At 28.2% G+C, this 23,817-nt stretch overlaps 2 protein-coding genes across 7 annotated transcripts in view; both read right to left on the minus strand.

The window, feature by feature from the left end:
• LOC111676119 (CCR4-NOT transcription complex subunit 6-like) overlaps positions 1 to 11,297 on the minus strand; it is a 52,444-nt gene extending 41,147 nt beyond the window's left edge. The window contains exons 1-6 of one of the 2 annotated variants that reach the window (XM_046950051.1): positions 10,929 to 11,296; positions 10,486 to 10,676; positions 7,785 to 7,816; positions 7,408 to 7,536; positions 7,154 to 7,340; positions 5,786 to 5,961 (exon numbers count right to left, since the gene is read on the minus strand). In XM_046950051.1, coding sequence (XP_046806007.1) covers positions 5,786 to 5,961; positions 7,154 to 7,340; positions 7,408 to 7,536; positions 7,785 to 7,816; positions 10,486 to 10,499 — 538 coding nt within the window. In that variant the 5' untranslated portion in view covers positions 10,500 to 10,676; positions 10,929 to 11,296. Of the gene's footprint in view, positions 1 to 5,785; positions 5,962 to 7,153; positions 7,341 to 7,407; positions 7,537 to 7,784; positions 7,817 to 10,485; positions 10,677 to 10,928 lie in introns of both variants that reach the window. The other variant, XM_046950052.1, reaches the window with a different exon arrangement.
• A 4,567-nt stretch (positions 11,298 to 15,864) lies between these two features.
• LOC111676140 (polyhomeotic-proximal chromatin protein) lies at positions 15,865 to 22,345 on the minus strand. 5 transcript variants are annotated; one of them, XR_006940603.1, is made up of 3 exons: positions 19,402 to 22,345; positions 17,641 to 19,070; positions 15,865 to 15,882 (listed from the first exon to the last, which is right to left on the minus strand). XR_006940603.1 is itself a non-coding variant. In XM_046948967.1 (2 exons), exons 1-2 carry the CDS (start codon positions 21,901 to 21,903, stop codon positions 17,787 to 17,789), a joined length of 3,786 nt encoding a protein of 1,261 aa, XP_046804923.1. In that variant the 5' UTR covers positions 21,904 to 22,345; the 3' UTR covers positions 17,270 to 17,786. The 5 variants fall into 5 exon arrangements, 1 of the variants encoding a protein (XP_046804923.1); XR_006940602.1 differs by lacking the exon at positions 15,865 to 15,882 and adding an exon at positions 15,992 to 16,600; XR_006940601.1 differs by lacking the exon at positions 15,865 to 15,882 and adding an exon at positions 15,992 to 17,155.
• Positions 22,346 to 23,817: the final 1,472 nt, after the last annotated feature.

Below are 23,817 nucleotides of genomic sequence, written 5' to 3' on the forward strand. Positions count from 1 at the left end.
AAAGCTTTATCCAAACTCAGCCAAAAACAAAGAGAAATGTTTTAAACTCAGCTTTTATATTTTTATAAAAAATAGAGAACTTATGTTGATGTGTTATTGTTTTTATTTACCATGCCATGCGTTGGTAATAAGCATGGTTATTCTTGTTTGTATTTGTCTCAGTTTTCAGAAGCTTTTCTTACAACAATTATTGTAAAAATGCAATTGTTTTTGTTGTTGCTATTTATGTCGAGGCCGGTTAGTTCTTGTTTTACGTATTTTTCATTTGTTTTGCATGTACCTACTCAGTTTCATCCAAAAGGTTTAAAGACTTTATGTACGAGTTTTACGACCACTTCTCATGTTCAGTTTTTCGATATCACCACAACCACTGTTCATCCGTTTAAGACTTAAATATATTTTATGAATTTAGTTCTATGGGCTACGCAAAGTTGTTTATAACAAATAAACGTACAAAAAGTTTTATTGTTTTTCTTCTCTCGAAAATTTGATCGTAATTTGTAATTTACTACTTATACTGCTGTATACTCTACAGTTAGCATTAAATTTATATTTATGTAATACACGTGACTTGAATAGGGAGAAATGGTTTTGGAAACATGTTTTCTCTTCTGACATATAACTACTTAAAAATTAAATGTTATCTTGTTGAAAATTGATCTATATCGTATTAAAATTTAATTTTAATTATAAATATTCCTTTACTAATTAAAATTCTTAACTTAATAGAGAAATAAATACTTTTTTATTTTACATAAAAAACGCCATAAATGTCTCAAGTTTTTTGAAATGAATCGAATAAGAATCACAGGAGAGCAAGGACAAATCAATATACCAAAGCATAGTTTTTGTTATATTGTTTTAAGGGCGGGTTTTTCAGATAAAGATAATCTACATTCTTTGTTTAAACCTAGTTCAATATAGGTTTTGTGTTTTTCAGTAAACAGTAATGTTACTTTTTATTTTAGTTTAACTGAGTGTTATTAGTCAATTAAACTTAAGTTATAAGTGAGAAAACACAATTAACAAATCAAAAAAAAAAACAATGATTTCAGAAGAACAAAAACTATATATTTTAAGTAAATTGCAATTTTCTGATTTGTTTTATTTATAATTGTTTTAAATGTTTATTTAACATTTTTCCAAAATTTTTTATTTTACAAAAGTATTATTTGCATAAAACAGCTGTTAATTGTTTATGTTTTTGTGAAAAGTTGGCAATACTAACAAAGTTATCTGAACTTAAATCCAAAACTGAAAAACAAATTAATCGGTTAAAGTCTGCCTAAATTTGTTCCTTGTTTAATCTAACAGCAAGTTAAGCTTAGTTTAACGGAGTAGTAAGAGTGTAGTATCTAAATTACAAGAGTAGTTTAAACTAATGGTTAGTCAACTTTGTACATTAAAGGACCAATCTTTAGGTTAAGGATCAGAGATAAAATTAAAATTAAATTTCGATAGTTGTTTTTGAGTACTCAGTTGGTTAACTTTGTTTGCTAATTCGCTCTCTAAAAAATTGCTTCTTTCTTTTAAAGCTATTGTTAAAGAAATTTATAGAAATATTCGTTTAAACCAAGTTTTATTAATCTCTCAATAACGGGTCCTTATTTGGTAACAATTAGTCTTTTAAATTACATATAAATAAATTTTACGCTACACATTCATTCAATTATTGAAACAAGAGTACTTTACTCAATTATTGTCGAGTGTGTTTCGCAATATTGAATGAAGTACATTAAACAGCCATGAGTTGTGAAGTTTAATTGAAGGTTTTTTATTTGCGATTATATTTTTTCTGACACCGTTGTTCTTCAATACTTGTTTTTAATGTCGTTAATTATAAGTCGTTTTTTAGATCGACTTCAAATTTCAAAAATTAATAATAAATGTAGTTCTTTAAAGAAAATAACTATAGTGTCAAGTCCGGTATAAATGAATATATTTGATAATTGAAAATGTTTGTCGATTAAAATGAAAACAACTAACAAATCCAGCAGCCAGGAAGGGAATAGTTGTTTTTTATTTTTATTAATTTGCAACAGGTGTAGAAATTTACGACGATTTAAAAATGAATCATAAATCTATTGCTTGAAACCTTGAGCAATGTTTTTCTGTGAACTTTTTATAAGTGCTTGAGAAAGCATGGGAAAATCTAAATCATCAATGGTAAGTTAAATAAATTTAATATGTTTTTACTTGTGCCACAACCCTCGTAACAATTTCAATCTATATTATTTTAATTATATAGATTTTAAAACTAGATTTTAAACTTTAATTCAATAATATGTTAAGAATTATTTTCCAACAACGAAATAAACACCAAAATTAGAAATAATACATAAATTTTGGTAATGACTAAGTTGAGGTTATGCGATAAAATAATTGAAAACCACTTATAACTAGTAACACCTGCTTAGATAAGCAAATATGAGTAAATGGAATTGTAAGACAATTCAAGGTTTTGTCAAAGTGTTCAAAAAGATACAAGAATAATTCTTAGACGTACAAATTCAAATAAAATATCAATACTTGTTTGCAAAAACATATTTTTTAATATTATTATCAATAATAATGCTCATTTTATTGGTAAATTAGTTAAACTGCAATTAACTAAAAGATAAACATTAAACCATGTTTCACTTGTATTAATTCTAATTAAACTTTTAATCTCTTTCAAAAAAGAAAACAAATATTTACAAATACAAATGTTTTAAAGTAATTCAATTTATTTAAGTTTTAAAGTAATTCAATTTATTTAAGTTTTCAATGATTTCTTGAAATGAAAGAAACAACAACAATTGAGTGTAGCGTAGCCAATGATAATTTATAAGTGACAGTAAAATGTGATTATTTCAGGTCAATCATCTATGAACTATGAAAGGTATTTTAACAAAGAGTAGCAAATCGTTAAAATAATTTTGTTTACTACAAATTAGAGAAAGAAAATCCGAATAGAAATACATGATAAAATATCTCCCTTTTAGACTTGTATTCGGTTGTAAATATAATAAAATGCAACAACAATAGCTCTAAGAGAAATAACAACGAAAAATGTGGCATGAAGTAGCAATAATAATAAAAATGGAAACTGAATGAAGAAAAGAAGCGTTTCGTTTTTTATTTTCTTAAAGTAACTTTCAACACGATATAATGAATGAAAGAAATAAAAAAGAGCAAGTATGAGAGATAAAATTAGAATTGAAAACGAATTTTGTATACCCTTCAAAATAAGAATTCAAGAGTTTTAAATGATTAGGTTCTATGACAACCCCGATTAAGGTCAGGTTTTATATGTAAAAGTAAATTAAGTATAACTTAAATTGCTGTCTGATTAAACATGAAACAAATGATTGTTTTTAAAAGTCTATTCGCAAAAAAGCTGTCTACTTCGTAATTATATTTAAAATATAATTTGCAAAATTATATATACATATTGAAAATCTCCTCGATGTTAGCCATCGATTGCCTAAATGATAACACTCATTGATACAAACATAACGTGGTGGTTACACAAAAATAAGAAAGATGATTTTGCAGAAAAAAGCTGAAGCTGTTTATTTTAAAAGTTAAGGTAATAAAAAACAAGGCATACGATTTTTTTTGTAAACAAAAGTAAAAAATAATATAAAGTTGTATATAAAATTAAACAAATGCAGTATTTTCGCTACAACTTTAGTGAAAAAATGGTATGTTAGTTGGTTGCATGTATGTTTTCAAACTATAAACATGCATCGTGCACAGCACACGATAAAAGAAAAATCAACTTTATTTTTCCTTTTATTTTAATTTTTTTCATTTCAATTCAACTTAATCTTGTTGTTGCAGCAACAGCACTAAAGTAACACAATACTCTCAACACTTTTTTCTATTGTTGCTGTTGTTTTTGCTTGTTTTCCTACGTACACATTGGGTACGTCTATCAGCTCTGGCTGGGTTTGAATTTCGTACAGAAACAACATTTATACATACACTTCGACTCCAAACAACTTAAAATATTAAAATGTATGGTATTGGCAAGCAAGATGTTAACGATGACGATTGCAGTTGTTGTTGATGTAGATGTTGCTGTTGATGCTGCTGATGCCACTGATGTTGCTTTTACTTGAAGTGCTGGATAAAAGATGCAACACAACAACAAACATGATTTTTTGTTATATAAAAAAAGGAAACTTTCTCTTTTAGTTTAAATTTGTTGTAACTTGTTGTTTCATATTGGTCAGTTGTAACACCAACAACAACAAGAAAACTCCTTGTCTGATTTATTAAAGTAGCTTGGCCGGCCTTTTTCAACTGCACAGTTCCACATTAACTACTACTACACTCGAATTTGTGTAGTTTTGTCTGGTACAACTGTCTGGTCATTACTTTATGTAGAGCTCCTTTTTCTTTTACATTTCTCCAAAGATGATGTGAACACAGTGATTTCGTAAGAAATTCATTTATTTCACAAAAATAATAATTTTTTAATGATCGGTTTTCAAGGCATTTCTTTAGAATAAATACTACAAAGATCGACAAATTCATAAACAAATTATGATGGAACTGCGCTAATCTGACCTTTGAACTTGATATCACATCTGCTTTTCTTAAGGGGGACGTTCCACTACGTATAACCGGACAGTAAGAATCTTTTCCTAAATGCTCAATGAAATTAAAAATTTTTTAATAATGCAGGATCTAATTTTAGTTAAAACATTAATCTCAAAAACTTTGTCACCTGATGAGACACAATTTGAAATACATATGTATGTATGTTCCTAAAAAGATTTAAATTTATCCCATAAGTAATGTCGGAATTAAAATGGAAAATTTAACACTCTAAGAATATCTAGCTAGAATTTAACTATGAGAGAAATATAGATCAACATTAGGGCCAGTTAAGTGGGAGAGGATCGGTTAAAAAATTTAGCCTTCAAAGTTTGTTATAAATAACCGTTAAATTTACAGTTCAAACGATATTTAAAACCAACCACAGTCCAATGTTAATACTAAAGGCGACTATTATGTTTTAAGATTTCTTTATACATATGTATACATATATATTTTTTTACTTGATAGCATAATTGGTCGCGTCTTATGGTTATTGTTGGATTTAGAAGGCGTTTAATTTAAAACTGTAATTTAAATACAACTTTAGTCACTTGAAGAGATATTGTTTAAAAGTAATATTTGTTACTCGCTTGTGCCATCGCTGCGAGCGTGAGTTGTTTAAGTCGCTTTCGTTCGCCTGTGCATTACATTAAACCGCATAAACTAACTACACAAAATAATTTCATTTTCATTTCACTTTATACGGGAAAATTGCAGTTAATTGAAGCGGCTATTTAATCGATTTTTATGTTTATTTTTTTTTCTCTTCATTTTTATTTTAGGAAAATCACCTATAACTACTGAATAGAAATTTACAAGACTTTTTATTACAGTTGACTATGAAAGATGATTTACAAGTCTATTAAGAGTTGAGGCAAAGCCATCAATTATTACTTGCACCTTTTGAAAACAGTTTTTTTTTGCCAATTGAAAAAAATGTTGTTTTTAAATAACACAGAAAACAAAAAGAAAACAGAAAGCTATTTGAAATCTTTTAGTTATCAATACTACTATAAGGAATAAGGATGGATCTCTTTATATAAAATTTAAAGACTTCTACTGAAGCATTTCCTTTTTTACCAATGTATGGGTTTTAAAAGTACTTCCAGATAATGAAAATGTTTCATTATTTATTACTTACATTCATATTTTTATTAATAATTAATACAGAAACTTATTGAAATTTTGTACTTACTTGACAAATTATCCAACATATATGTTAATAATTTTTGTGTACCATTGGGTTCATTATATATGGATAGAAATTCCTTTTGTAGCGGATTACCCATTAAACCCAAAACATGCAAATGAAATAATTTGCCAATTTCATAGGGTAAAACACGAAGAAAATTATTATTTAACAAAAGTTCTCTGAAAAGATAAAACAATGAAAATCTATTAATATAAACATTAAGATGAAGTCAATAGCAATTAAAGTTATTTAACAAATTGTAATAGCTGAAATAGAACAACAACTACTAAATATTGGACATTAACCAAATAGTTTCAACTTTCTTTTAAACAGAATTAAAACAGTTTTAAAATTATTCGATCATATACATAAATGTAAGTGTGGATTTAATATCTGTGAAGATTGTTATTAAAACTATTTTTTATAATTTTTTTAAACATTCAAATTTTTTTAATAGAAATAGGTTTCTGCACCTGGTCAAGATAAAATTTCTAACCACAATTAATGACATCATGAAGACGTTGCCACGACAATTGCATCTCCGCCCCGGATCGACCCGATCCTCAATCGGCCAAAGATTGTTAACTCAGCAACAGCTGTACCAACTAGAAGTTTTTTCCCCAGAGAAGAACATCCAGTTCTTCCTGTTACCTGTTACAACAACAACATGGAGACGGAACTAGGTCAACTTAATGGGAGAAAGATAAGGAACTGGGCGTAACTCCTTTGAAAACGGAACTGAAACTATATTTACAAGAACGTATTTACGATACAAGGTAAATCTAGAATAGCTAGCTTTTTAGGGGCTTTCCTTAATAGCAAGCTATCATGATAGAAAAATATTTAAGAATAGTAGATTGCATTGCAAAGTAAGAAAGGTCCTATGGCCAACAAATGATATGGGTGGTACCAAAATACTTATAGCACTAAATAAACTATGTTTAAGGGTTCTTATAAGGATGCTGACGGAACCTATGTCAGTAAGTGGGACAGCAATATATCGGACTATTGCAGGTTATACGAGGATATTTCTTATTTTTCTATTCATTAAAGTACTGTACTTTGTGAATATCTATCCTTTTCACTTTTTTCATTCTTTCTAATTTTTTTTTTTTTTTTTTTTTGTTTTTTTGTTTCTCTATTTTTGAATTTTCACGCTTTGAATGGATTTGGGTTTTGTCAAGAGAATCCATCATATTTTTATTCTTTAGGGAACTGACATGGTAAATATCTATCCCTTTAATCTTTTTCATTCTTCCAGACTTTTTGTTTTAGTGTTTTTTAACCTATTTCCGTCCGTGTATCTTGTCCTTGCAATAAATGCAATATTGCCATCTTTTTCGGAAATATATAATTACTTCCCAAACTCACCTTAATTGTATCAATTCACCCAATTCAGCAGGTAAACTACGTAATTTATTACTGGATACATCTAATGTACGAAGATTAACCAATAGTCCAATATCAGCTGGTAAACGTAACAAATGATTATCATTTAAATATAAAGCTGTTAAATGTTCAAATTCCCATAATGAAGGACTAATATTGCGGACGCAGCCTAAAATGATTTAATGTAAAATAAAAATTAATATAAATAAATAAAATATAATAACAAATAATTTCACCTGTTATCTCAATACCAGTCCAGTTAGATTTTTTGCCAGCTGCCACGTCTTCGGGAGACATAAAAATCTGTTGTCTACGATTGCCGCTTTCATATTTGTCCTTGTTACGAGACATTTTATACAGGTTACCTAAATTTCAATAACAAAATACTTATTTAGTAACAACAAAGGCATATTTAATAAAATATATTGTATAATAAAATTAAAAGAAAGTTTTTTGCTTTTTTTAAATTATAATACAAATAACAATTAAACAGAAATTAAAAACAAAGTGAAGAAAATAATAATGAAAAATTAAATTGAACATTTGCTTTAAAAAATTTAGTTAATATAAAAATTGGTAAATAATAATTGTAAGTATGAAAAAAAATTATAACCTTTCATAATAACCGCCTGATGATAAGCGTCTCTGCAAAAAAAATATTAATAAAGTATTTTGTTTGTTGATTATTAATTTATTAATTGTTGTAGGTTTGTTGGTATAGTGGGATTTTTAATTTTATTTTTTATTTTCATTTGAGTTTAAATAAATTTTTTTATTTGGTAAATGTTGGGGGATTTGTTTTAAATAAATAGGTGGATGCTTTTTGATTGTTGGTATTTTATTATTTTTTTAAATGTTGATTGTGTGTTTAATAATAATAAACTACTAACTACTATGATTTCTATATGTATGTACGAGCAAACAAACAAACTTAAAAACACAAACAAAACATTATACAAAACTAAACATTTGCAGTTACAAATTTGACATGAAATAATTATAAACATAAAAGTTATATTAAAATGGAAAATAAAAAAATGTTTATTTAAAATTTATATAAATATTGAAACTCTACTGTGTATATAACTATGTAAATGAATTAATTGTACATATTTAAATACAAACAATAAAATAACTGTATTCCAAAAATTAATATTATAAATATAGCTATGCCAAAATATTAGTATTGAGAAAAATTGACAAACCAAACTTTTGCTCTATGAATCAATTTCTGTCATAATTAAAAAAATAAATAATCTCTACCTCGGGATTCTGTTTTTAAACATTAACCGTCTTATGCAAAAAAGACTATTAAGTTAACAATGGTTGTTAAAACCTGTTTTCATATGGAACAAGTGTGCAGTAAACCATTGTTAACTTTAATAATCGTTTTTGCATAAGGCCCTTAGGATATAGACTCAATAATATCCTGAAAAGCGCTTCTATATTATTTCGTTGGAAAACAATATGGCAATTATATGTTTAATTCGTGAATATACTGTTTCTTGCTAACTTGAAGGACCCATACCACTCTTAAAAGCACTCACTCCCCATTCCTCTACAAGCCACTAAAAAACTAAATAGGGACCAACATATTCATACAAAAATTGTTTAAATTAAGGAATATTTAAGATCCATTTATAAAAAATCTGAAATATTTTTTTTAAATGTTAGAAAACTGAGAATCATTCGAAAAGAATTTATTTTTTTATTTTTCTAGTATTTATTACATTAATACGAATCGATTAAGTGGTATTTCTACATGAAATTCTTAAAAAGGCTGTTCCTCGTGACAATCTATTATTCTAATGAAAAGGGTTCTCCAAACTTTCTCTTAAAATGATATCGAAATTGAAACTTCAATTAAATGAATTAAAGAACTAGCTTAAGAAAACGATCTATTTTTTTCTACCACACATAGGTTTGTGGCAAAATGTGTAGATGACATGATTCTTCCTATTTTTTCATTCCCTTCTTATTGTCCATAATTTTGTTTCTTCCTCTATTGTCATCGATACGACTTTTTTATTCACATTTTCGGGATCAGCACACCAGATTAATCTAGAATTTTTCATCGTTGGCCTGAGTTATTTAATTGATTTACTATTTATTCCTATGTTCAGATTACATAATTTCCTAAACTCCCAACAACTCCACAGGAAGTGAAAAATTTCTTGTAAACATTTCCTGTTTATTTTTGGATGAAGCAGTAAAACGCCTTTCATGCATATAATTATTCCTACCCCTAGAACTAAAAGTACTATAGAACTACAGAAATATAGAACTGTAGATGTCAGGTTACATTAATATGTAAAGGATCAAAGGTTCTAGGTAGAAAAACTTATAGAAAACCTTTTATAAAACTTACAGATATTCCCATTGTAAGCTATCATTTACAGCTACTATTATACATGTTTGAAAAAATATTAATAAATCTAAGATCTAAATTTCTGGACCCACTAAAAAAATCGTACGTGAAATCAACCAACTTACAAATTACAAAGACCATTTCCAAAAATGAGAAGAAAAAAAAAACAAAGTCTAAAAAAAAGAAAAGAATGACGTCGATGGATGTTTAATTAAATGCATGGATGGGATGAAGAAATGAAGTAATGTTCAAAATGAAAACACTAACAATAACAAAAGGGAAGTTTTAGGGAATGAGGGCACCTCACAACCTTATAAATGCCACAAATACAGATATAGACACACAGCAAAACATAAAAACCAAATTTTTAAAATACAACAACAATACAAACATCAAGCAACAATATAAACGCTTTAAAAAAAGAAAACAAATACAAAATAACATTGGAAAAATAAAAGACAAACAATAATTTAAGAAAAAATAAGAGATATAAACACACACACAATGGCAATAATTAAGCATACTTTAACAAAAAGAATAACAACTTTTACAAAACTTATAATAAAAATGGTGAAAATTCAAGGGAAACATTACAAATAAATTAAAAATTAAAATTACTTATATATGTATTTACAAAAATACGCAAACCTGACTGCACACAACTTTCCAACCGCAACAAATTAAATAAATTTAACACATACAAAATTATACACAAAATTGTCTGTTTTTCTACAATAAATAGTATATGTAAATATTTTTTAATATTTTTCGTTTTTTTTATTAAAAATTTTCTTAGCAATATGTCCGCGTAAGAAATGGAAAAACTAAAATGGAGCACCCGCAATTAAAAAGAAAATTATTGACCACAGCTCGCTCTTTATTAGAAAGAAATGTTTTTTTTTTAAGTTTTCGGAATTTATTTTATTTTAAAATGTAGAATATTTACTTTGAATAATTCATTTAGTTAATATTTTATTTATTTATTATTATTTTATTGAAAAATATATTTCTCTTTTGCGTTTAACTTAACCACACTTTTCTATGTTTTCGTATTTTTCTTTCACTCTTTCTCCCTTTTCTGACTATGCTCCAACAAATAACAGCAATACAAATTTTGCAGTGTTGCATTTTTTAGGCCTATATGAAAACACATACAAAAACAACAAAATTAAACAACAAAAATAATCAGAAAAATATTACCACACAAACTACTGTCTAATAAGACAAGACTATTTTAAAGCAAACAAAAGAAATACAATGAACAAAACACACAAACAACAATTTTCAGTCTTTCAATTATTTTTTTTTTAACAAATGCAACAACATTCACATGCATTTTATTTTTGTTTATTAAGCTAAATACATCTGCAAAAAACAAAATAAATTCACCTCCACTACAGAAATTTAATTTATATATAGATATTTGATTTTTAAGTTTTATAAATTTTGGCTTTATTCCTCTTTTTTTTTTGTTTCTTCTCTTCTTTGATTCTCGTTTTTTCTATCAGAAAAGGTAAAGTATTCCTTTTACCAAGAAACACAAAATTTTGGTTTTGCAATTTTTCAACACAAATTCTACTCGGTATTTTTGAAATTATAAAATGTTTCAACAAAAACGTATTAATTTATTTGCTTATTTTTCACTTTTTTCCACTTATATTTTAAAATTTTTATTTGTTTTTATTAAAAAAGTATTTTTTTCTTTACTGATCGCCGCCACTTTTTCACACTTGGTCGTCATTAGTTCAAAAACCTGCGTCGACAAAGATTACTGCGTTAAAGCTGAAATAAATTTTGGCGGCGGCTTAAAATCGGCTATAGGCCGTTGTGTTTTTAAATATTTTCAACGTAGTTAAATGTTAGGAATAACATTTTAATAACTACAATATAAGTAAAATTAATACATTATGCTTTTACCCCAAAATAATAGTTCACAAGTTTTCAAAAAATCAAATTTTAGGGAGAATCAGAAAAAACAAAAATGTCGGCACCTGAAATACAAAAAGACGTGCAAAATAGACAATGTTTGGCGGAACAATCATATTCAAACATGTTTTTAAATGTTAGGATATACATCTTGTCAAAAAATTACGTTTTTAAAGCAACTAACTATAGAAACAATAGTTTTTTTTAGTTTTTTGTCTGTCCTGTTAAATTTACACCTTTTAATTATTATCTTATTTATTGAAAAAACCTAAGTAATAATATTTTTGAAATTTCCCAGTTATTTTATAATGCCGGATAAATGAAACAAGAAAAATAATCCAAATAATTTAAAGATGACAAACTTTACTAAAAACATTTGTGAATAGGGTAATAGGTAATTTTTCTCTCCCAACACTTTTCTATTCCTTTTACCCTTTTGGTTAAGTAGTATTTTTTGTTTACAAATTGTACAACCATGAGTGCTTATATTTCCCACCAAATCAAATTCAATCAAGTTAATTTTTAAGCAAAACAAGTGTATACAAAGTATTAGAGAAAAATAATAAATTTGTTTAATAAAAGTGTAATTTTAATAGTTTAAATGATTAAAATGTGTAGAATATAGTTGTGTACCTCTAATAAAAGTGAAGTATTTACAAAAATAAAAAAAATCTAAAGAAAAATATCAAATAGAATTTCCTAAACAGGTAAAACTTTTTATATTATTAACTTTGTCAATTTAAAGCCTTTAGGTTTAATAAATAATAAAAATGTTTTAAAACCTTAAAACGTTTTAGATTTGTTAATAATTTACATTTAGTGGAACATTTAACTACAAATAGAGTCTAACATTGATGCAGACATATTCTTGTTAGGGGAGCACTCAATTGCAATCTGATTCGTATGTGTGCATGTTTACATGGCTTAATTTGCAAGCTTATTTAGGGGACACACATACATTTGTACATACATGTATGTTCACAAAGCTTTTTATTAAATGAAGCAAAAATTTAAATTTTTCTTTAAAAAACCAAATAAGTGAATTTTAATGGCGCATTTCTGTAATAATTAAAAAATTATAATAAAATTATTTGTAATATTTGTTCAGCAGTTCGTTTAATCGGCAGTTTATTGTATTCGTTTGATTCCTTTTAATATCAACACATTTATTAAAACCGAGTGATCTTCATATAACTTTTAATTATTTTCTAACAAATATCAGAAGTCAGGAAGTTTAATAAAAATATTGTATGGTTTCTTCCCTTGTTTAATAAAAAAAGTTTTTTGGTAATGCCAATAATTTTATACTTTTACATTTTCCTTTCACTCATTATTAAATTTTTTTTTTGATATTGCCAGATAAATGAAACAAGAAATATAATCCAAATATTTTAAGGATGGCAGACTTTACTAAAAACATTTGTGTGAATAGGGTAGTAGGTACCTTTTCCGTTTCCAACACTTTGTAAACACAAATAATACTTTTTCTATTTCTTTTTCCCTTTTGATTAAGTAGTATTTCTTGTTAACAAATTGTACAACAATGTGTGTACTTAGATTTCCCACCAAATCAAATCCAATCAAGTTTATTTTTTGCAAAACGAGTGCATACAAAGAATTAGAGAAAAATAATAAATTTGTTTAGTATAAGTGTAATTCCAATAGTTTAAATAATTAAAACGTGTAGACTATAGTTATGTACTTTTAATAAAAGTGAAGTATTTACAGAAATAACATTTCACAAAAAAATATCAAATAAAAGTTCCTACCGAGGTAAAACTAAAATGTTTAATAATTTTGTTATTTTAAAGACTTCAGGTTTAATAAATAAAAAAATGTTTTAAAACCTTAAAACGATATACATTTGTTAAGAATTTGCATTTAGTGGAACATTTAACTACAAGAAGAGCCTAACATTGATGCAGGCATATTCTTTTCAGAACAGGGAGCAATTTTATTTGTATGTACAAACATACATACACACATGTACATATGTACGTACATACAAACATACATATGTTTGTGCATGTTAAGATGGCTTAATTTGCGTGCTTATTTAGGGGACATTCATATGTACTTTTTATTAAGTAAAGAAAAAAATTAAAATTTTTCTTTTCAATAGCTATCCCCTAATAACCAATAAACAACATTTAATACAGCAGCATTTGTGTAACAATTAAAAACTATGTTCAAATTACATATAACATTTCTTCAATACTTTGTTATAGGTATTTGAAGTTTTTTTGTATTCCATTAGAAACTGTGCATCACATGCCTTTTAATTATTTCCTAAAAACTTTTTGGATTTTATAAATTCAATATTAATATTAGTACTTAGTGCAGTATTATGCTTAAAATGTTTTAACTTTTTGTTTTTTTACTAATGCAATTTTTTTCATATTTACATTTGTCTTTAAAATTGTTATTTAAGTACTGCCAGATACAATATAAAAATATAAGCAATAAACAAAGATGCCATACTTTTCTAAAAACAGCAGTGTAAAAGCTAATAAATTCATTAAAGTAGTAATATTTGGTACCTTTTCCGTTTCCATTTTTAAGAAGTACTCAATAAAAATACTTATCCTTTTTCCCTTTTGGTTAAGTAGTATTTTTTTTATTAACAAATCGTACAACTATGTGTATAATTAGTTTTCCCACCAAAGTTATTTTCCCACTAAATCAAATTCAATCAAGTTTAATTTTCTACAAGACAACAACTTTATATAAAGTGTTAGTGAAAAATATTAAATTTCTTTAGTAAAAGTGTAATTTGAATAGTTTAATCAATTAAAATTTATAGACTACAGTTGTGTATCTTTAATAATAGTGAATTATTTACAGAAAAAAAAAATTCTACAGAAAAAATCAAATAAAAGTTTCTACAAAGGCAAAGCTAATTATTTTAAAACAATAATTAATAACTTTATTAACTTAGAGACTATAATAAATCAAATATTTTTTTAATTGTTATTAAACGTTAAAACGTTTAGATTTGTTAAGAATTTACATTTTTTGCAACATTTAATAAGAAGTGGTAGTGAACATTAATGCAGGCATATTCTTGTTAGAACAGGGAGCACCCAATTGCAATTTTATTCATACATACATAAGCCATATGCACATGTATACATGGCTTAACTTACATGCTTATCTTTGTTTACTAATGCCAATTCTTTAACTCATTGTTGTTCTTTTATTTTTAATATTGCCAGAAAAAATAAAAGCCAGATGAAAGAAACAAAAAGATGCCAGACATTATTAAAAACAGCTGTGTAAATATAGTAGTAGATAGATAAAAGCTAATATTTTCTATTAAGTAGTAATATTTGGTACCTTTTCCGTTTCCTACATTTTTTTAACATACAATTAGTAAAAATCAAAGGGAAAAAAGAATACCCTTATGGTTAAGTAGTATTTTTTCATTAACAAATTGTACAAATATGTGTACGCAAGATTTCCCACCAAAGTTATAATTTTCCCACCAAATCAAATTCATTCAAGTTCAATTTTTTTACAAGACAACAAGTGCATACAAAGTGTGAAAAGTGAAAATTAATTAATTATTTTTTTAAGCAAGTGTAATTTTAATAGTTTAAATATTAAAAATGTATAGACTACAGTTGTGTATCTTTAATAAAAGTGAAATATTTACAGAAGTAATAAAATTCAACGAAACACAATTAAATAAAAGTTCATACCCAGGTAAAGCTAACATTTGTTAAATAAATTAATAATAATTTTTCATAACAACTAATTGTTGTTGAGGGTTTTACAATAAGTACATTTAACTACAAGTAGTATCTTAATATGAAGACAAACAAATTCTAGTTAGAAGTTGGAGCATCCAGTTGCAATCTTTTAATGCTTGCTTTTTTAATGCATACATATGTATTTAATGGGGATAGAATTAGCTTAATAGCTGGTCATTGTTAAATTAATTTTCCAGCCTTTTGATTTCTAGAGAGTTTATTACTTTATTTGTTACTTAGTTTCTATCGTACGTTGTAAAATCTACATTTTCTCTTTACATTTGTATTTAGTAGGGATTTCTGCCAAGTAGAGTTTGACCTTAAGACCAGTAAATTCGGGTTAGAAAAGTGACCAATATATTACAATTTTATAAATAAGATTCAAATAGATGTTAGATTATCCTTTATTCAAGTAAATAGATTTCCATTTTCATAACCATGTTCTGAATATATTTCAAATATGTCCTAAAATAAAACAAAAAAATTTTGCTAATTAGTTAATTAATTAGTAAATAAATTTTCCATTAACTTCATTACCATTCTAGAAAAATTAACATAATTAACTCCATTTAATTTGACACTGCGAAATTTTTAAACCATTTTCACCAATGACAATTTACATTTACTTTATTTCCTGGCAATATTTTGATACTTCATGGGGGAAGCTTGGTTATAAGAGAAAAAATCCATAAAAAACAAATTAATTAAAATGTTCGGTAAACATTCAAACATCCTTTTTTACGAAATTAAACCATTAAATAAACAATTTATATATTTTTATATATAGTATATTTGTTTTTATATTTTCCAAGAAATATGATATATATTTCTCTGTTATTTTCGAGTGCATTTAAAATATCTAGAAATATTTTAATTGTTTTTAATATAATTTTTCTTAACTTAAATAAAATTTAAAGAAAAATTAAAAAGCATACATATATTAATTATGGTCAAATAATAGCATTTCTCTTAACAGAATTTAAAATTCTAAAAAAAAACGTAAAAATGTTAAATTTTTTTAAAAGTAATTAGAGTTTACAATAAAATATAAAAAACATTTAATCGGACAGAAAATATAATATTAAATATATATAAAAAAAATGCAAACAATAACTTTTGTTTGTATTTCCTTGAACGGCAAATATTATCTAAACTACTTTAATATTATATTCATACTTATTGATGTTTGTATATATCAACTATATACATTTAGAGACACATAAATTATATACATTTATTATAAATAATGACAGAAATATTTTATTTGTTTAAATTTTGCAAATATGTATAATTATAAATAAATAATTAGTTATTTTATATATAATTTCTTTTTTAAATTTTTTAAGGAATTAGTCCTGGGTATCACATTTCACCAACGACATTCTAAAATATAAAACAAAAAAATACATATGTAAAAAAATGATTATTATTATTTTTTTTAATTTCTAAACAATGTTCCCATTTTGGTACCATTGTTTTGTAATGTTTAGCGTTTCTGATATTTTCTTTTTTTATAAAAATTTTTTCAATTTCATACTTGTTAAAAGTACTTAAGTACTTGTTTTTGTTAAATTACATAATAGTCTTTTTACATCATTCAATTGCAATTTTTAAACAAATGAAAATATTTTCTATTTGAAATTTATTTTTTTTGTTAGATTTTGTTTTTTAAAGGAAAAAAAAAATCATGTTAGTTTTAGGGCATTTTTGCTTAGTTCTTGATTGAAAACATATTTTGTGTTTTTATTTTTTTCGTTTTTCTATTATTTTTAAATAATTTCTTAAATTTTGATGTTAATTCTTAACTTAATAATTTACAAAATACTTTATATTATTTCAAATACTTATATATTTATAAAAAAATTATCGAAATTTTATTTAAAAATACCCTACAAAAATCGTTCCTATTTTATATACAATATTTACTGCGAACAAAATCTGGAAAGCAGAGTTATATAAATTTTAGATTTTTCAAGTTTAATTTCATTTACAAAACACAAAAAAAAACATTCTTTAAAAAAATATATTAAAATTCTTTAATATTTTAATCACCTTTTGAAATAAATTTCATTACATGAAATTTTTCTTTAAGAAATAGTTTATTTAGGAATAAATTTCTTTTAACTTGAGTTTTTTTTTTAACTAACACTCACGACTTTCGTTAGATTAAAGTTTTTATGAAAACTTATTTCAAAATTCATTTCGATTCAAGTTTTTTAAAATAAAATAAGAAAAGTGAAAAATACTGATTAAATAAACATATTTCTAATATGGATCAAACAAAAAGCTTTTCTTTTTGAATAAAAAAGAGTTTTCTTACATTCACTTTCCGAAACATTTTTACAAGAAACATATTTTTTCGTATAGAAAACATAAAGAGAAACAAACTTTAAAATCTTATAATCTACTTTAAAACTTCTTACCAGCTTTGCTGTCGCAGTATACTCTACGTTGATAGAAAAGAATTTTCAGCTTAAACTCTCTCTTTAGATCACATTTCACGTTAGTTGTTTAGCACATTTCAAAAATCATCAAACATATATTGTTCTATTAGCATATCAATGTCCTGCTAGTTAGAATTTTCTTGAAATTCATTAATGGAAATGGTCATTTTCTCCTCATCATCACCGCTATCCTCTTCGTCGTCCATTTCATCCTCATCTTCATCATCACAGTCCTCATCGTGTTCATAACTATTGGCATGATCAACATTCTGCATTATTCCTCCCAAACTACCTGTACCAGTAGAACCACCACCTCCACTATCCGATGTGATGGAGTTATTCAAATTATTTGAAACAATAGTTGAACCAGCAACTGTTGTACCCTGTTGTTGTTGGTTACCATCTTGACGGGGTGGTAAATTTATATTTACTATATTTCCTGGCAATCCTTGCATAGCGTTCATGTCTCCACCACCTTCTGCTTTTTCCTGTTTAATGGCAATATTTTGTAACTCCATTAGCTCCATGGGAGATCTAGTTTTATAATGAGTTCTTATATGTTTTGACAAATGATCGCTACGCATAAATTTCTTATTACATTCGGGACATTGAAAACGTTTTTCGCCTGTATGCGTTCTTCGATGTCTTTGTAGCTCATCGGATCTGGTAAAACGTTTACCACAAAATAGCCATGAGCAGACAAAAGGCCTTTCGCCAGTATGCCATCTTAGATGAGCTCTTAAATGGGAAGTTTTTCCGTAGACTTTATTACAGCCTGGTATATGGCAGATGTGTTGTTTTTTGCGATCCGATTTGTTTTCACCCTCTACACAGTTGGGACAAGTGCAGGCGACGCGTTTTAAACGTGGTTTAATACCTAAATTACCGGGATCATTTAAATTGATGTTGACATTGACGGAGGTTTGTGAGGGAGGTGGGATATTGGCGGTTTGCTGCTGTTGTTGTTGTTGCAATGTGGACTGTTGTTGTTGGTTAGCTGTCGTGACTTGTTGCTGCTGCTGTTGTGTTTGATTATTATTGCTGGAGTTATTGCTATTGGCAGTTGTTGTAGCAATGGTTATTTGTGTGGCTCCTGTGGCATTCGTTACAGTGGTTGCTGTATTTCCGGCAGCCGTTAGTATTTGCGGTGATGAATGAGGTTTTATTAAAGTATTACGTGTTGGTTGATGTTGTAACACAAACTGACTTTGAGGTTGTTGCTGAGTATGTTGTTGCTGCTGCTGTTGTCCCTGAGGGATGGCTGTGATTTGTAAAGATGCAGGTATGGTCACTGGTATTGCCATGCTGTCGATGGTTGAAACAATTTGTTGCTGTTGCTGCTGTTGTTGTTGCTGGGCTTGTTGGATTTGCTGTTGAATTTGTTGCAATTGAGCTTGTTGCTGCTGTACCTGTAAGGATGAGTAGACTGTTAGGTAACCTTGTTAGGGAAAACAAATTAAAAATGTCTTGTTTTGTATGGAAATTCATTAAAATAAATCGCCACCACCACATCAAAATTAACATAAATAACATTTTAATAAGTTTGTGTTACAAATTGTTTAAGCACTAATATGTAGGATTATATTATAAAAATGTCCCACAAGACTAACAATTTTGAAACAAAAGTATAATTACTTTTAGGCTCTAAGTGAGATATAAATTAATTTTGAAAGATTTCCAAACATTGACAGCTTAACATAAAACCTTAAACAAGTTTCAAAGAAAAGATTTTTATCTTACCTGTGTTACGGTAGTAGCCTGTGGCATTAGCCATTTTATTTGTGTTGTACCAGCTGGTACGCCATTGGGTCCACTATTAATGCTTGAAACCGGAGAGCTATCTGGTGGTTCTTGTTTAATGTTTGTTATTAAAGTCTGACCAATTTGAGTGGGCGACTGAGGCTCCTGTTTGGGTTGTTGCAAACCGGTGCTACTGCTAGGCGACTGGGGTGTAATGGAGGGAGTAGTTTGTGAAACCGTGGAAGAATTATTATTGTTAGTGCTTTGAGTTTGCAACTGTATAGTGGCGGCTGTAGTTGCATTGGGGGTAGTGGTTGAACTAGTTTGAGCTGATTGGGTAGGTGGATTCATAGTTTGTTGCTGGGGTTGTGTAGTGGATTGAGGTTGTTGTTGGGGTTGCTGGGGCTGTTGTTGTGTAGGTGCTGGATGATGTGGCTGGGCGGTAGGTGCTGTGCCTGCTAAAAGTTGTTGTATGTTTTGTGGCTGTAAATTAGGTGGTAACTGCTGAGCCTGTATTATTTGAACTTGACCTATACCGGGAATATTTTGTATAGGTAGAGCTTGAAGACCCGGTATTTGTTGCAATTGTATTAGATTGGTTGAGGGTTGCGTGGGCTGCGGTGTTGCCGTTGGAGCAGTTGTCTGCGTTGTAGGTCTTTGTAATTGCTGCAAATGTTGAGCGGGTATAACAGTCACCTGTTGACCCTGAGCATTTGTGATTGTTATTGGTTGGTTTGTGGGTATTTGAGCACCCGATTCATTAGCGGCATTTATGGCATTTATGATTTGTTGTTGCTGCTGTAATTGTTGCAATTGCTGCTGTTGTTGTTGTTGTTGCTGCTGTTGTTGCACTTGCTGCTGAGCCACAACGGCGGCTTGCTGTTGGGCAGCTACAACTTGCTGTTGTTGTTGCTGTTGCACCTGTTGCTGCTGTTGTTGTTGTTGCTGTACGGCCGCCTGAACTTGCTGCTGTTGAGCAGCATTCTGTATGTGAATAATATTGGCATTGGTGGGCAACTGCTGATACGAAGTTAGAGCATTTAGCGGAGCCAATTGCACTTGTTGTATTTGACCATTAGGTGTAACGATCTGGGCAATTTGCGTGAATTGGGGTATAATTTGAGGCATTTGCATTGGTTGTGCTGCTGGTAAGAGATTCGCAGTTGGAATACCTCCAGCTGTTGAGGCCAATTGTTGTATGGGCACATGAACTGTTTGATATATTGTTTGGCCATTCACTCCTGTTTGTATGGGGACTTGAACCGCCACTGTTGTTTGTTGCAAAGTAGGCTGTGGTTGTGCGGCCGCCGTTTGCTGTTGCAGGGCATGTGGGAATTGCACAATCTGCGGCAGTTGAGATTGCGTTGGGGCACTACCGGGATTAGCTTGACGTATTTGTATATTTTGTAGTGTCTGATGACCATTATCAATTTTAATAGTATTTGTATTGCCGGCTAATAGTTGCTGTATGTTGCCCAGTAGACCGTTTGCAGCAGCCACAGAGGTGGGTATTTGTATGTTGGTACCGGGTATTGTTATTGTGCTGGGTAGAGTTGTGGTAGTTGTAGTGGTTTGAGAGGAATTTGTTGTGTTATTGGTGGAAGCCGAAGCATTTGTAGATGATTGATTTTGATTGGAATTTGCATTGTTTGAATTAGCGTTTGTTTGTTGCTGCTGTGTCTGTTGTTGGGCTTGTTGCTGTGCCTGTTGCTGAGCCTGTTGTTGCGCATGCTGTTGAGCCTGAACCTGAGCTTGAGCCTGTGCATGAGCTTGATTCTGTTGTTGCTGCTGTTGTTGTTGCTGTTGCAGTAACTGCTGCAGCTGCTGTTGCTGCAACTGTTGTGTTGTTTGAGGATTATGTATAGTTGTAACCGGTATTTGTATATTTGTACCCGGTATGGTAAAAAGTGTTTGTTCCTGTAAACCTCCTCCTCCCAATCCTGCGGGTATTTGGATAGTTTGCCCCAAACCCTGTATAAACTGTGTATTGGGCTGTAATTGCACCGCCGTAGGCTGAGAAGCTGCCTGAGGTGCTCTTACAATTTGACCATTCGGTGTTAGAAACACTTGCTGCCCGTTAAGTGTCATAGGTTGACCGGCAGAAATCTGCGAATTAAGGTTCGGTATAAAGATTGCCTCTTGACCATCAATATTTACTGTTTGCATGGGCTGTACAATTTGAAACATATTTTGTGGCAATGCCTGGGGTTGTTGGTGTGCACCTTGCTGGGGTGCAGCCTGTATGAACTGCTGTGGCAACTGTTGCAAATTTATAATCTGTGACAATGGTATTTGATTACCAGGCAGAGCTGTGCTAGCCATTTGTGGTTGGCCAGAAGCATTAACAAAGGTGGCTTTAACCTGGGTAGGTTGTGCAACCTGAGTTTGAACCTGCTGGCCGGGGGCATTTTGCGTTGTCTGTTGCTGTACTTGCTGTGTCTGCGTAGGCGTGGTTGAGGCTGAGGCCGCATTTGTTTGCGTAGAATTTTTATACTGTAACATTTTTCTTTGTTGTCTGCTAAAGTATGAATTTACTTAAAATATAATTAACTTTTCTTAAATAAAATTATTTTTCTACAACATTTTTTTAATTTTCATTTTTTCGATTTTTTTTCGTTTTTGTTTATAGTCATTTATTTGTTCCTTTTTCTCTCTATTTCATACAATATTTGTCTATATGCCACTTTTTCTTTCAATTATACCACACACTCAATTATTGTTCTTCATTTACATTCATTTCGTTGAAAACGCAGACACTGATTTTAAATATGAATTATTTCATATTTATCTTATTATAATTGGCTAAATTTTATAATTTTTGCTAAATTTAAATACATTTGATTAGTTTTTTAAAAAAATTATTTTTAAAACGTTTGTTTATATTTAATTAATGAATGAAAATTTCACTTGTTTTACTACAAAATGCGGCCATCTTTTTTTAGTGAAAAATAATGTAGAACGAGAGAAAAAGAAGTGTCAAAAGTAATATCTATCAAAGTGATGCCAAGTTTGTAGAATTTTTTTGCAAAATTTATTAAAAACAGGGTTGTTATGAAATTGAAAACAATGTTAAAAACGGGTTCTTGTCTTGCATAAGTAAGTTTCTTAATATGTACACCAGGGGTCACTAGTCTCATTAAAATATAATTTACTTTGAAATATTAAATCCTCTGCAGTTTTCTATTAAAATCAGCAAAATCGGTCAATAAATATAACAGAGATATAAGCAAGAATCCGAGATATCTTCTGAAAATTTAAAGTAGAAAATTTATGCAGATTTTAAGAAATTAAAAAAAAACCATAACACACAACTTTATATGGTAAATGTTTGCTGAATGTTTTTTTTTTTAACACACTATGGTTAAATGTTTACACATGTTTACAAATCTGATTGAAAATATAGTCTAGCTATCATTAGAAAACAAAAACAAAACATTTTTATATTTAAAATATTTTATATTTCATTAAATCAAAAACATAATTCCGACTTAGACTTTTTGAAAAATATACATCTATATTTAATTTTTATTTTCGCAACATTTATTCTTGGGTCCATTTTTGCAAACACAGTTGCATTGAGTGCTGCAGGCACAGTTGTCACCACATTTGATGGTCGAGCATTGGCAGTCTATAAATTATTTTAAAACAATTTCCATTAGAAATTTATGTTAAAATTCTACATTTTAAACATTGAAACAAGTTATTGTTTTACAACTTACTATTATTGCATTCCTTGCAGCCCATGTTTTTTTTATGATTTTTTAACTTTGTTGGTTTAGTTCAAAAAACTTATAAAATTTAATTGATACTTTCCTATTCGCCAACATGGTTATTTTATACTTTTTGAATTATTTGAATTTTCAAATTAAAAATCTTTTTTTTTAGTGAGGAGTGAAATTGCACAAAAATTGATAACGAAAATGATTACGATTTTTTTTATCGAACAGAAATTTTAACTTTAAAAAGTTTATCGCAAAAATTAAACGTGTGCAATATAGTAGATAATAGATTTTAAATTTTCTTAAAGCAGAAACGTAATAAAGAAAAATAATTAGTGATTTTGCGCGTTTAAATTAATAAAAAAAGTTATATAAATTTATTCAAAAAGCTTTTTTAAAAATAAATGTTTTGTGGTGCTTCGCATGGACTCATGGATAATTTATTTATTTACACGTTTCTGAACAATTTAAGAAATTTTGTTTAGAAAATTTGTTTAAAAAAAAAAACAAAATAGAAAAGTTCACTAAAACAATTCCTTTAGTCAATTAAAAAATTAATTAATATATGATATTGAAACATAAAAAATAAATTTTGAACAACGAGAAACATAGAAAAAACTGAAAAACGATCAATTACCAAAACTTCGTTTTCAATTATATTATTTACAGAAGTTCCTATAATATATTGTTTTGTCAT

This window comes from Lucilia cuprina, chromosome 4 (assembly GCF_022045245.1).
Source record: "Lucilia cuprina isolate Lc7/37 chromosome 4, ASM2204524v1, whole genome shotgun sequence".
Taxonomy (NCBI): domain Eukaryota; kingdom Metazoa; phylum Arthropoda; class Insecta; order Diptera; family Calliphoridae; genus Lucilia; species Lucilia cuprina.

Excerpts from the sequence above, each read along its gene's own strand:
- LOC111676140 (XM_046948967.1), bottom strand. The coding sequence starts at position 21,903 with ATGTTACAGTATAAAAATTCTACGCAAACAAATGCGGCCTCAGCCTCA. Across the intron at positions 19,071-19,401 it reads AGGCTACTACCGTAACACAG|GTACAGCAGCAACAAGCTCA; the intron begins GTAAGATAAAAA and ends TCATCCTTACAG.